The 15,667-nt window shown below is 31.8% G+C and overlaps 2 protein-coding genes across 2 annotated transcripts in view; one reads left to right on the top strand and one right to left on the bottom strand.

The window, feature by feature from the left end:
• The window catches only part of LOC143246798 (transcription factor E2F3-like), a 25,988-nt gene extending 12,930 nt beyond the window's left edge, over nt 1–13,058 (top strand). Inside the window, exons 5-8 of the mRNA XM_076493954.1 lie at nt 7,575–7,723; nt 8,560–8,672; nt 8,846–8,981; nt 10,710–13,058. Coding sequence (XP_076350069.1) covers nt 7,575–7,723; nt 8,560–8,672; nt 8,846–8,981; nt 10,710–10,921 — 610 coding nt within the window. The 3' untranslated portion in view covers nt 10,922–13,058. The remainder of the gene's footprint in view (nt 1–7,574; nt 7,724–8,559; nt 8,673–8,845; nt 8,982–10,709) is intronic.
• The window catches only part of LOC143246799 (uncharacterized), a 19,987-nt gene continuing 15,281 nt past the window's right edge, over nt 10,962–15,667 (bottom strand). Inside the window, exon 4 of the mRNA XM_076493956.1 lies at nt 10,962–11,190. Within this exon, the coding sequence (XP_076350071.1) occupies nt 11,166–11,190 (25 nt within the window). The 3' untranslated portion in view covers nt 10,962–11,165. The remainder of the gene's footprint in view (nt 11,191–15,667) is intronic.

Here is a 15,667-nt window from a genome sequence, read left to right as displayed (position 1 = left end):
GTAACTTGTGGATATCATAGTTCTGTTTTTATGTATTAATATAGTTAATCCATGGTTTGTAACTTGTGGATATTATAGTTCTGTCTTTATGTATTAATATAGTTAATCCATGGTTTGTAACTTGTGGATATCATAGTTCTGTCTTTATGTATTAATATAGTTAATCCATGGTTTGTAACTTGTGGATATCATAGTTCTGTCTTTATGTATTAATATAGTTAATCCATGGTTTGTAACTTGTGGATATCATAGTTCTGTCTTTATGTATTAATATAGTTAATCCATGGTTTGTAACTTGTGGATATCATAGTTCTGTCTTTATGTATTAATATAGTTAATCCATGGTTTGTAACTTGTGGATATCATAGTTCTGTCCTTATGTATTAATATAGTTAATCCATGGTTTGTAACTTGTGGATATCATAGTTCTGTCTTTATGTATTAATATAGTTAATCCATGGTTTGTAACTTGTGGATATTATAGTTCTGTCTTTATGTATTAATATAGTTAATCCATGGTTTGTAACTTGTGGATATCATAGTTCTGTCTTTATGTATTAATATAGTTAATCCATGGTTTGTAACTTGTTGATATCATAGTTCTGTCTTTATGTATTAATATAGTTAATCCATGGTTTATAACTTGTGGATATCATAGTTCTGTCTTTATGTATTAATATAGTTAATCCATGGTTTGTAACTTGTGGATATCATAGTTCTGTCTTTATGTATTAATATAGTTAATCCATGGTTTGTAACTTGTGGATATCATAGTTCTGTCTTTATGTATTAATATAGTTAATCCATGGTTTGTAACTTGTTGATATCATAGTTCTGTCTTTATGTATTAATATAGTTAATCCATGATTTGTAACTTGTGGATATCATAGCTCTGTCTTTATGTATTAATATAGTTAATCCATGGTTTATAACTTGTGGATATTATAGTTCTGTCTTTGTGTATTAATATAGTTAATCCATGGTTTATAACTTGTGGATATTATAGTTCTGTCTTTGTGTATTAATATAGTTAATCCATGGTTTATAACTTGTGGATATTATAGTTCTGTCTTTATGTATTAATATAGTTAATCCATGGTTTGTAACTTGTGGATATCATAGTTCTGTCTTTATGTATTAATATAGTTAATCCATGGTTTGTAACTTGTTGATATCATAGTTCTGTCTTTATGTATTAATATAGTTAATCCATGATTTGTAACTTGTGGATATCATAGCTCTGTCTTTATGTATTAATATAGTTAATCCATGGTTTGTAACTTGTGGATATTATAGTTCTGTCTTTATGTATTAATATAGTTAATCCATGGTTTATAACTTGTGGATATTATAGTTCTGTCTTTATGTATTAATATAGTTAATCCATGGTTTGTAACTTGTGGATATCATAGTTCTGTCTTTATGTATTAATATAGTTAATCCATGGTTTGTAACTTGTGGATATCATAGTTCTGTCTTTATGTATTAATATAGTTAATCCATGGTTTGTAACTTGTGGATATTATAGTTCTGTCTTTATGTATTAATATAGTTAATCCATGGTTTGTAACTTGTGGATATCATGGTTCTGTCTTTATGTATTAATATAGTTAATCCATGGTTTGTAACTTGTGGATATCATAGTTCTGTCTTTATGTATTAATATAGTTAATCCATGATTTGTAACTTGTGGATATTATAGTTCTGTCTTTATATATTAATATAGTTAATCCATGGTTTGTAACTTGTGGATATCATAGTTCTGTCTTTATGTATTAATATAGTTAATCCATGGTTTGTAACTTGTGGATATCATAGTTCTGTCTTTATGTATTAATATAGTTAATCCATGGTTTGTAACTTGTGGATATCATAGTTCTGTCTTTATGTATTAATATAGTTAATCCATGGTTTGTAACTTGTGGATATCAAAGCTCTGTCTTTATGTATTAATATAGTTAATCCATGGTTTGTAACTTGTGGATATCATAGTTCTGTCTTTATGTGTTAATATAGTTAATCCATGGTTTGTAACTTGTGGATATGATAGTTCTGTCTTTATGTATTAATATAGTTAATCCATGGTTTGTAACTTGTGGATATTATAGTTCTGTCTTTATGTATTAATATAGTTAATCCATGGTTTGTAACTTGTGGATATCATAGTTCTGTCTTTATGTATTAATATAGTTAATCCATGGTTTGTAACTTGTTGATATCATAGTTCTGTCTTTATGTATTAATATAGTTAATCCATGGTTTGTAACTTGAGGATATTATAGTTCTGTCTTTATGTATTAATATAGTTAATCCATGGTTTGTAACTTGTGGATATCATAGTTCTGTCTTTATGTATTAATATAGTTAATCCATGGTTTATAACTTGTGGATATCATAGTTCTGTCTTTATGTATTAATATAGTTAATCCATGGTTTGTAACTTGTGGATATCATAGCTCTGTCTTTATGTATTAATATAGTTAATCCATGGTTTGTAACTTGTGGATATTATAGTTCTGTCTTTATGTATTAATATAGTTAATCCATGGTTTGTAACTTGTGGATATCATAGTTCTGTCTTTATGTATTAATATAGTTAATCCATGGTTTGTAACTTGTGGATATCATAGTTCTGTCTTTATATATTAATATAGTTAATCCATGGTTTGTAACTTGTGGATATCATAGTTCTGTCTTTATGTATTAATATAGTTAATCCATGGTTTGTAACTTGTGGATATCAAAGCTCTGTCTTTATGTATTAATATAGTTAATCCATGGTTTGTAACTTGTGGATATCATAGTTCTGTCTTTATGTGTTAATATAGTTAATCCATGGTTTGTAACTTGTGGATATCATAGTTCTGTCTTTATGTATTTATATAGTTTATCCATTAATTTTCAAATATTCTTGTATCAATATAGAACAGAACATCTTGCAGGTGGTTACAGACCATCCTTCTCTCAGGTTCGGGCATGAAGTTCTTTAATCTCTCATGAATATCTTCTTGGTTATATTTATAGCTCTCAGACTTCCTTGGTAGTAATTTTAGCACTTTGTATTGTAGGCTCTTCAGATACTGTGGTTTCTAGAAATTGTTTTAGATTTTCTGTAATGTACAAGTGTGGGTAGAATATTTTTAAAAACTGATAGTGGTGATTCATTCCTTCACATACAAGGCTTAACTTGCATCCAGTTGCGACTGAGTTCGGAGGTTGTAACTGGAAGAGATAATTGTTTGTCCTACTTCTATGTTTATTCTATATTTTTGAAAAATAAGTTACAAATCTAAACAGTAATAATCTGAATACATTTATAATGTATAATAATTGAAATGTGCTTGTATATTTTAAAATACTAGTCACTAAAACACAGTCAAGGCAGGGTCATTTTGTAGAGATTTAAGATCAGTTTTATATTATTGTATATGGTAACACGAATTCATGTGTACCACATCAGTGCAAGTTATGTAATATTAGTTAGGAAAGTAAATATAATAAAAAATAAATAAAATATATTTATAAATGTATGATGCTGTGAGACTTAAGCTACTTAGACTAAACATTTGTATTTTCATGTTATAATTTGTAGTCATTGTAGAATGAAAAATAATAATTTATATTTATTGCTTTATTTTTTTACGGTGGTTATGAGGTTGGTCAAATTGACCGACCGCACATAGAGCAGAGAAAGTAATAGACAAAGTATGAAATCTTGCTGAAAACAAATGTTTGAAATGTATTTAGGAAGTTTTAGAAGTTACACAAATAATTTAATAATTTTGAGATGAAGAATAATTTTTTAAATCATAACAGGAAAATACTTTGCATCTGGACTGGTAACAGAACACTCAATATTTTCACAAACACATCTTTACTAAAAGTCTACATTTTTTGATGATATGCATACTTCTTCAATAGTTATAGTATAAATACTTAGTGTGCAAACTCTCATATTATACCAAGCCCATCATGAAAGAGTTGATTCAGTAATCTTGTGAAATATCTATTGAATCCTTGGAGCATACTGAGATTTTAATTATTAAATGTGCTTAGTATGTGGTTGTTATGGTTTCTAGGAAATGGAGTCTTCAGAAAGTATGAAGAAAAGTGATGTATGGACATCAATTCACGTAATCTTCCACACATCATCAGATATACCTAACTTTCAAGAGAAAGTATTCAACTTCTCCTCAGTGACAATTCTTAGTAACTCTTTTGTGAACCCTTTCCAACAATTCAATGTTTTTCCTGAAGTCAGGAGTCTAAGACTGAACACAGTTTTCCAAATATGACCCAACCAGTGGCATATACAATGAAATTATAACATCTTTAGTTGACTTGTATTTAATATTTCTGTAGATACAAACTAAAATCCTATTTGTCCTACCTCTAGCAACAACACACTTTTTGGGTGGCTTAAGATATTAATTGACAATTACACAAAGATCCTTTGTCTTCATGGCACAGTTAAGGCTATTCCACTAAGTTATGATTCAAATGATCATAAAACTCGCACACATTGTCTTACATTTATAATTAAAATTCAGCTTCCATTTATCCATCCAACTCACTAAATGATCAAAAATCCTTGTGTGAAGCACCATCATCTATATGTCTTAATGTTGTTAAAAAGAACAAAGGTTCCAAGACTAGTCATCCATTTCTAACAACCCTCTCTATTCTTCCATCCAGCCACTATTGTATCCAATGTGCTAACTTATCTTGCACATCTAGAGTTTTTATATGGTACCTATCAAGTAATTTCTAAAACTTCAGATATACCAAATCCTACGCCATGACCCACATGTACATCAACAGTAATCTTTTCAGATACTAATTTGAGGCAAGGTTTTCACTTAGTGAAACCATGTTGACTATCCAATGAAATTCTAAACAGTGTTAACTGACTTTTCAGAGCATTTTATGACAGACTTTCAACATCTTTACCCCAACTAATGTAAGACTAATGGGTTTATAGTTACTAGAACAATTTGTATAGTCTCCCTTGAAGAGTTACAGTAGCTAACTAATAATCCTCTGGTACCTGCCTACTGTTCATGGACTGACAAACAAAACAGTCAGTGAATTATATATTTAACCTCTTTCAAAACCCTTAAGGAAATATTATCTGGCCAGTTTATTTAAACTTCCCAATATTTTCTTCACCAGCTGAGAATTAATTCAGTTATCATGTTTTATCTCATTTCTGTTCATCAGCTGTTCAACATGTAGAATGGTGCTTAGATCTTTATTAGTAAAAACCAAAGAAAAATCAAAATTTAATAACCCAGCCTTAGATACTAGTCTTCCTTTATTATCCATGATGGGTTCTACCCCATATTAACATTTTGTTTACCCTTAATGTATTTAAAATTATCTTTACTGTATGTTAATTATTACATTATCAGCCAGCCTTTTCTGATACTGTATCTTCTAATATCCTGTTTCACTAACTTCAGTTTTATCTCATACTCTTAGTGAACCAACCTGGTTGTTTACTTGTAGCTATCTTTCATTTCATGAAGACACATGTCAAAAATTACACTTTTAATACTTTGAACTCACTGGTAATTGACCAGTTGATAGAAGTCATTGTCATGCTCAGTACAGTTAAAAAGTATACAAGTTTAATGTAATCAGTACACTTCAGTGTTTACCAATATAATCAAAGTGAGACACCCAAGACAATAAACACAAGTAATAAGCTGCCTCTTCTCCATTAATAACAAAGTGAGACACCTGAGACACTAAACACAAGTAATAAGCTGCCTCTTCTCCATTAATAACAAAGTGAGACACCTGAGACACTAAACACAAGTAATAAGCTGCCTCTTCTCCAGTAATAACAAAGTCAGACACCTGAGACACTAAGCACAAGTAATAAGCTGCCTCTTCTCCATTAATAACAAAGTCAGACACCTGAGACACTAAACACAAGTAATAAGCTGCCTCTTCTCCATTAATAACAAAGTCAGACACCTGAGACACTAAACACAAGTAATAAGCTGCCCTCTTCTCCATTAATAACAAAGTCAGACACCTGAGACACTAAACACAAGTAATAAGCTGCCCTCTTCTCCATTAATAACAAAGTCAGACACCTGAGACACTAAACACAAGTAATAAGCTGCCCTCTTCTCCATTAATAACAAAGTCAGACACCTGAGACACTAAACACAAGTAATAAGCTGCCTCTTCTCCATTAATAACAGTCAGACACCTGAGATACTAAACACAAGTAATAAGCTGCCCTCTTCTCCATTAATAACAAAGTCAGACACCTGAGACACTAAACACAAGTAATAAGCTGCCTCTTCTCCATTAATAAGCTGCCTCTTCTCCATTAATAATAGTCAGACACCTGAGACACTAAACACAAGTAATATGCTGCCTCCTCTCCATTAATAACAAAGTCAGACACCTGAGACACTAAACACAAGTAATAACCTGCCTCTTCTCCATTAATAACAAAGTCAGACACCTGAGACACTAAACACAAGTAATAAGCTGCCCTCTTCTCCATTAATAACAAAGTCAGAAACCTGAGACACTAAACACAAGTAATAACCTGCCTCTTCTCCATTAATAACAAAGTCAGACACCTGAGACACTAAACACAAGTAATAAGCTGCCCTCTTCTCCATTAATAACAAAGTCAGACACCTGAGACACTAAACACAAGTAATAACCTGCCTCTTCTCCATTAATAACAAAGTCAGACACCTGAGACACTAAACACAAGTAATAAGCTGCCCTCTTCTCCATTAATAACAAAGTCAGAAACCTGAGACACTAAACACAAGTAATAAGCTGCCCTCTTCTCCATTAATAATAAGCATCGAACTAATTTACAGTTCAACTAAGTATTCATTCTACTAATCTCTTCTGACGTATTTTTCTTAGTTAACCTGCTATGTTGCAAGAAAAGTGTTCTGAAAATCTAGTCTTTCCATTATTCATATGATAAGTAATATCCTTAAAATAACAGACTTCTCTGACAGATGTGCAAAAGTTTCATGTACAGTACAAATGATTTTGTAAGGATTCTTGTATAAGAATATTAGGAAGTCTTTCAGCTAAGAAGCAAGACTAGTAAGGAGCTACATTGTTGGTTGTAAGAATCTTCATCAAACTTGTTGTGTATTGTAATCTTGCAAACTGTATTTAGTGTGTAAACTTGTGAAAGACAGTGGGATGTGTTAGTGTGTAAAGTTGTTAAAGACAGTGGGATGTGTTAGTGTGTAAACTTGTGAAAGACAGTGGGATGTGTTAGTGTGTAAACTTGTGAAAGACAGTGGGATGTGTTACTGTGAGGTAATGTGGGTTGTATAATGGAGATCAAGTTAAGAAAAACTGTAGTAGTTGTAGCTTATGATTTAATTATTAGGTGTATTTTTTTTTCTTGTTGTAGATGTAAATATTATAGTTTCAAGCTACTACACAAAGAATAAATACCAATAAACTGTGGGAGATTTCATCTTTCACTTTTTTTTTCTATGATTTGTGCTCTTTCTGAACTGTTTGATTTATAAAGAGCTGCTTTGAGGTCATCATGTGATATTTCTCCCTAGAGGTGATCACTCCACAGTTTCTGGAGCACAGGCGAAGCTGGAACGAGATCTTGACTTATTAGATGCCAAAGAAAACCAGCTAGATGAGCTGATACAGTGTGCAAAGCTGGAGCTAAAAATGGTGACAGAAGGAGAAGAAAACAAGAGATATCCTTTTATTTGTGTTAAGTTGAAACACTTGTGTTGTTTGTGTGTTAAGTTTAACACTTCTACAGGAATCTCTGTCATTTATTCTTTACTTCTGGTCCTTTCTTTGTCTTGTGTGTGGTTTGTGTGTTAGGTATAATAGTTGTACAGGAATCTCTGTCATGTATTCTTTACTTATGGTCCTTTCTTTGTCTCATGTGTGGTTTGTGTGTTAAGTTTAACAGTTGAACAGGAATCTCTGTCGTATTCTTTTCTTATGGTCCTTTCTTTGTCTCATGTGTGGCTTGTGTGTTAAGTTTAACAGTTGAACAGGAATCTCTGTTGTATTCTTTTCTTATGGTTCTTTCTTTGTCTCATGTGTGGCTTGTGTGTTAAGTTTAACAGTTGTACAGGAATCTCTGTCATGTATTCTTTACTTATGGTTCTTTCTTTGTCTCGTGTGGTTTGTGTGTTAAGTTTAACAGTTGTACAGGAATCTCTGTCATGTATTCCTTACTTTTGGTCCTTTCTTTGTCTCCTGTGTGTGTGTCTTAAATTTAATGACATAACAAGAATCTCCTTGGTGTATTCTGTGAATGAGTTATCACCCTGATTTAGCTTTATTTTTACTTAGTGTTAATTTTAATACACTTACTTAAAGCTATGAAAGATGGAAAGCTTCTTTTATCTCTAGAAACAATAAACAATTTTTATCTGGCCAGTTACATTTTGTAGCAGAACACAGAATACAAGATTCAGTGTGTGTCTGTAATGTTTATCAATTATTTAGTAATATATTATTGTTCTCTGTAACAGTACAAAGAGATTCAACTGGTTTTTCTTGACTTTTGGAGTACATTTGCTTATGTAACATACCGTGATCTTCGCTCCACACCATCGCTTGCAGATCAGACTGTGGTGGCCATTAAAGCCCCTCCAGAGACAAGACTTGAGGTGCCCGATCCCCGAGAAGTACGTATGATGGTTTTGTTGGGAGTGTTAATATGGATTTTTTGGTTCCTGAATTAGATTACTTTCCTGATATAGAATGTTAAAATGTTTTATTTTAAATACGTAAGGGACTTCTGGTGATGAGTTAAAAAAAGTTTAGGTTTCATGCCAAGATATTAATGTTTGATTCCTAGAAACTCCAGATTTGGCTAAAGAGTGAAAATGGAGAAATCGAAGTTTACTTGTGTCCGGATGATGAGGAGAGACAACATCGAAATGAAGGGACATCTTCAGGGGTTGAAGATGCTGATTCTAGAGACAGTTTGAAAGGTAATAACGTTGTATTAACTTGATTCTTGGGCAGTTTCACAAACTATTTTCTTATGTTCGTTTCAAACTTTGTAAATTACATGATTGTAGAACTTATAAAGAAGCAAAAATATAAACATTTTAGAACCTATATATGACAATTACTTTTTGTGATATAATTTTTTACATGATTTAAAACGTTTATTGATTGCTTTCTCTAAAAAAACATTACTAGACTCAATATAAGAAATGTTCGTAGTTATTTCTTGGACATGTCAAGCGTGATATTGGAAAGTCTATAACAAGTTGTGTCAGATACATAATTCATCTGACGATAACATATTTTATTCGGGAGTCACGAGCAGTTGAAGAGACATGGTTTGGGGCAGTCGAGGGAATAATGGTGATTCATAAGGATATTCTAGAAGGTATCGGTTCGTGGTCAGCAGTGCATCAAGGTAATTGCTGAAGAGTCGTTAAACTCTAGTAGGAAATACATCCAATAATAGGCAAAAAGACAAGGGATATCGGTCATCTGTGTGCTAAGAAGTAGTGAACTGTGCAGTTTCTAATGGTGATGTAGTCGGTAAAAACCTGGTCAAAGTTTGAAGGAGTTGAAAACTGTAGATCATAATTGTTGTATCTTGCTGCATCCTTTATAACTTTCACCAAAATCAGGTAAATATTGTATCTTTCATGTTCATCCTCTGCCACTGAGGCACCTCTGGTTTAGGGAGAGATCCCCAGGACAAATGGAGGGAAGGGTGTTATTACTTCAAATTTAAGATGCACCCGCATTTTTCTCAAACTGACAGTTAGGGTGCGTCTTAAAGTCGAGGTATTATTTTACACTCTTCGAAAGTCTCCAAAACTTCATCTTCCTCAATGTGTCCATTAATGAGTCATTCAAAGATTGTACCCGTAAGCATTATGGTGCTTGGCTGAATAAAGACAATCATGTTTTGACACCGAGTGGTATAATAAAAAGGGTGTCAGTAACAGTGGAGTGGATTTCAAAAGCTTGGAAAGAAGTGTCAGACGGTATTATTAGAAAACAGTTTTTAAAATGTTGTTTATCCAATGTGTAAGATGGAACACAAGATGATATTTTTAGGACAGTAATGAATCAAGTGGTGAAAGTGCTTTAACTTTATAACATAACAGTGAGTCAAAAGAAACATAAGAGTAACATTCTGATTAATTAAATATTTTTGTAATGAAAAGTTTAAATTTTCCATATATTATTTTATCTTAAATACATTATTAACATTTCTGATTCATTAATAAATGCTTGAAACATAATTATTCCTTTCTAATTATCATCCATTTTTAAAAGTGGGTTGTTTTAAATTTGAAGTAATATGGTGTTTTCATGGAGGCTTTCATCTTGTGATACCTTAGAAAATTGTAATATTATATAGTTCAAGATAAATTGTTTGTTGACAAATGAAATGATTTAATAAGAGTTATAAATAACATTGATTTAGGTAAAATAATTTAAACACAATCTTTGTTATTCATCTTAGGTAGGGAACTTTAATGTCACCTTCTACTAATTAAATGGAAGTGTAATATTACAAGTTCTCCATGATTTTGAATAGTAACAGAAAACTGATTGGTTATGAGTATGTTTTCTGATTAGGTTTCCTACTTTTTTTATCAGTGTTAGTCTTACACTAACTGTTTAGATTATGGATTAAATAATTATAAAAGACAATGTCTTCATTGATTTTACCCTTTAATTTGTAGGAGATCCAGCTTTGAAATATGCATTGATTTCTGAAGACGATGACTTGGCTCCCATGGGAAAGAACTTCTTGTTGGAAACTGAAGATCAGAATGGTGACCCCTTACCCTTCTTACACTTTGAACCTCCCCTTTCAGAGGATGACTACAGCTTCACCCTAGATGATGCAGAAGGGTTATCTGACCTTTTTGATGAATATAACCTTCCTGTATGATGTAGGTCTACTCACAAAATAACAAAATCTAGCTAATGAGACAGATCGGTCACTGCTGGTCCTGTGGCTTGTGGTTCGTACGTCTGTGGCTGAAGGTTCATTTTAGTTGTTTTTATCTGTAAATCACACTGAGAGTTGAGGTTTTTCTAGAGTTACTGAATTTTTAACCATTAGATAAGGTACTGAATAAAGTGGTGCCACCAATAGGGATGTCAGTGTTCATGGATACTTTGGAGTAAAATGTTCAAAATTCTTGTTGGAAAATTTTCCTGGAACAGACGTTTTTAAGAGTGAGTCTGCTTGTTTCAAGCAACAAATGATAGATTATTTTAAAAATCACTATTTGGAATATTAACACTTGTCTTTCTTCCTGAGAATAAGCTGATTTACTTTTATAAATTCTGTATCAAATAAACCTAACGTATCTTAACAAACATATATGGATTAGATTATGTTGGTAAAACATTGCTGATAAAATTAACAAAACTCGGTTGGTAATGTGAAAAAGTAGACCACATTAAAATGTTTAAATTCACAGACCAATATCTGACTACACAGTGTTTGTTTATTACCACCCTGATGTTAAATATTTGTAAAGTGTTATTACTGATTTGACTTCAGAATTGCTTTAAATGTAATTTTATTCATTATCGCTTACTAGTATTCTTAAAACACTAACACTAGATTATAAACAATCAACAGTACAACACATTTTGTGATGTGTTTTTTGTCTCTGCATTTGAATTTTTACAGCAAGTGTCCAAACTGTGTATGGATTAATTTCATTTGAATTTTTACAGAAAGTGTTCAAACTGTGTATGGATTAATTTCATTTGAATTTTTACAGCAAGTGTCCTAACTGTGTATAGATTAATTTCATTTGAATTTTTACAGCAAGTGTCCAAACTGTGTATGGATTAATTTCATTTGAATTTTTACAGCAAGTGTCCAAACTGTGTATGGATAATTTCATTTGAATTTTTACAGCAAGTGTTCAAACTGTGTATGGATTAATTTCATCTGAATTTTTACAGCAAGTGTCCAAACTATGTATGGATTAATTTTAGTTTTCGAACATTTTGTAAGAATTCCAGGTGATATAAAAGTTGTGAAGGAAAGCTAGTGTAAGAAAGAAAAGGAAACCATATTTAGTTTGGTTATCAAGTCATGGGTGTGAAAAGTTATGAAAGATTCTAGTCCTGATTCTGTAAAAGATGAGATTTGTGTGGAAGAACACTTGGCTGTTTACATTTTTGTTTTGAAAATTAACATCTAACAAACCCAAGTTCAGATGATTATTTGGATGAATTCTGGGTTTAATGTTTCAGTGAACTTATGGTATCACTTTATATAAATAACATCTTAATATATTTCCAGTTGTTGTCCGTAGTTATATGTATCCAAGACAGCTTGAGGTTAATATTTGTAGGACTGGTGTGCTAAATTCAAGTGTTAGGATGAAACACGTCTTAGTTTATTTAAACATATTCTCTGGTTTCATAAGTAATACGATATGTAAGTACATACTTCTGATATGAAGTACTCAAAACTTGTTTTTAAGCAAGAGATAACCTTTTTATTTTTAGTTTTGATCATAAGTCTTAATATATGAAAGTTATAATAAGTGAAAATATAACTGACAAGAATTTCCACACAATGTGTACAGATTATATTGTCGACTAGCTACATTTTTAAATACAAAACTGACTCCTTGTTCTGTTTTGTTTTATCTAACTTACATCTCGACTTTTGATTTATAAAGTTAGAATCCTAACGTATAATTACTTACATCTTACAAACAGAGAAGTAGTGGTTTATTTATTAGAACAAAAGTCTCAACATTGAAAAGTATATTGGTAAGACTAATAATTAGATAAACAGTCAAATATTAATTTTTTATTATCTTACTTTAAATGTACAAATGTTGGAGAAACATGAATATTAGAACAGTTTATATGTTAGTGGTTCTTCATGAGTAGGAAGTGTGTGGGATGTTGTTCAGCTCTTCATTCTAAAACTTAGTGTATTCTGCAAAAATACAATTTACTGTATTTCAATGTTATATAATACAAGATCTGTATAGTGTCGTAACTTCACAAAATGTTGTTTGTAGATATAAAAATGTTTTAAGATTTTCCCCATGAATTACATTTCTAAGTGTTCTTAGATTTTATTACAAGCAGTACAAAATAAATATCAGATTTTTCTATTTATATAATAAATTTGTCAAGTTTAAAAATATCGGTTTTTATTTTCACCGTAATGTTTATTTTTTTTTAAGTACAAAAATAGCATTTAACATCAAGTGCAGTTTTGAGAAATTATTTACCATGAAATTTCAAAAGATGTTTTTATATTGTTTTAAAATGGTTTAACCTTTCTAGAATAAACCAGTTTAGTCAGAAAAATTCCATGTAATATATTACTACAGACAGACGGTTTTGTCCTTGTTCCATAAATTTGTTGTCAAAATGTGTTGACAGCATTTGTTAATAGACAGATTTGTTTATGGTGCTAAGATTTGAGTTAGAATATATTTTGTAAACAGTCACTTTGAACACAGTTCTCATGTTTACAGTATGTCTCAATAGTTGAATGTCTCATGATTAGTAACTGGTACTTCTCATAAGATGGTGTTTAATTTTTATAAGTTGTGTTGTATGTGTACAACTGAAGTTAATGATAAAAGTCTGAACATGGACAGTTTTATGAATTTTTTTAAACAGGCTTTGTAGAAATAGTTATATTTTCATTCGTATATAGGTGTACACATAATTACTGATGCTTATTTTATTTATGAAAATGTTTTTCAATATATGATTTTCATTTCTATTAATCTGTTTTGTCACTAATCTCCAGAACAAACAGGATGTTTAAAAGTTGAGAAGGAGATACCGGGGTGTTCTAATCGTTAGTTATGTGCAGTTTCTCTTGTGCTGATTGGTTTACCTGTCTTACTGAATGTTTACAGTGAACATGTGTATGTGTACGTAATTAGTATAAAATAATATATTCTACTAATATTGAACATAATAGAAATAGTGACATATAAAGTATTTATTTATAATACTAGAATAAACTACGTTACTGAATATAAAGATAACGTACCACGTTTCTTGACTTTTACAAGAGGTAACTTGAGACTTTCAGTTTGATTTTCTGGATATATTCTATAGTTATTTTGTCTTCTTTCAAGCTAGCCCTAGTTTTACTGGTTTTGTTAGAACTTCACTATGTTTAACCAAAACTTCAATGAGAGTACTGGAGATATTTTATCCTGCAGCACATTTACATAATTTGAAGCTTTTATATATAGCATTGTGAATATTTGATGTTATTTAATCTATACATATTTGAAGAGAATTGTGTATACTATTACTGTCAAAGGTGACTTTCAAACAACGAGTAAATTCAGAACCCTTAACAGTATGAACAGTGAGTGATTCTAACAGACATGTATTGGATACCATAGCAGTAGTGAGTGATTCTAACAGACATGTATTGGATACTGCAGCAGTAGTGAGTGATTCTAACAGACATGTATTGGATACTGTAGCAGTAGTGAGTGATTCTAACAGACATGTATTGGATACTGTAGCAGTAGTGAGTGATTCTAACAGACATGTATTGGATACCGTAGCAGTAGTGAGTGATTCTAACAGACATGTATTGGATACCGTAGCAGTAGTGAGTGATTCTAACAGACATGTATTGGATACTGTAGCAGTAGTGAGTGATTCTAACAGACATGTATTGGATACTGTAGCAGTAGTGAGTGATTCTAACAGACATGTATTGGATACTGCAGCAGTAGTGAGTGATTCTAACAGACATGTATTGGATACTGCAGCAGTAGTGAGTGATTCTAACAGACATGTATTGGATACTGTAGCAGTAGTGAGTGATTCTAACAGACATGTATTGGATACTGTAGCAGTAGTGAGTGATTCTAACAGACATGTATTGGATACTGTAGCAGTAGTGAGTGATTCTAACAGACATGTATTGGATACTGTAGCAGTAGTGAGTGATTCTAACAGACATGTATTGGATACTGTAGCAGTAGTGAGTGATTCTAACAGACATGTATTGGATACTGCAGCAGCAGTGAGTGATTCTAACAGACATGTATTGGATACCGTAGCAGTAGTGAGTGATTCTAACAGACATGTATTGGATACCGTAGCAGTAGTGAGTGATTCTAACAGACATGTATTGGATACCGTAGCAGTAGTGAGTGATTCTAACAGACATGTATTGGATACTGCAGCAGCAGTGAGTGATTCTAACAGACATGTATTGGATACCGTAGCAGTAGTGAGTGATTCTAACAGACATGTATTGGATACTGTAGCAGTAGTGAGTGATTCTAACAGACATGTATTGGATACTGTAGCAGTAGTGAGTGATTCTAACAGACATGTATTGGATACCGTAGCAGTAGTGAGTGATTCTAACAGACATGTATTGGATACTGTAGCAGTAGTGAGTGATTCTAACAGACATGTATTGGATACCGTAGCAGTAGTGAGTGATTCTAACAGACATGTATTGGATACCGTAGCAGTAGTGAGTGATTCTAACAGACATGTATTGGATACCGTAGCAGTAGTGAGTGATTCTAACAGACATGTATTGGATACTGTAGCAGTAGTGAGTGATTCTAACAGACATGTATTGGATACTGTAGCAGTGGTGAGTGATTCTAACAGACATGTATTGGATACGTGAGCAGTAGTGAGTGAT

Source organism: Tachypleus tridentatus, chromosome 3 (assembly GCF_004210375.1).
Source record: "Tachypleus tridentatus isolate NWPU-2018 chromosome 3, ASM421037v1, whole genome shotgun sequence".
Taxonomy (NCBI): Eukaryota; Metazoa; Arthropoda; class Merostomata; order Xiphosura; family Limulidae; genus Tachypleus; species Tachypleus tridentatus.
The sequence above is the reverse complement of the archived record's forward strand: the minus strand, read 5'-3'. Positions and strand labels throughout refer to the sequence as shown.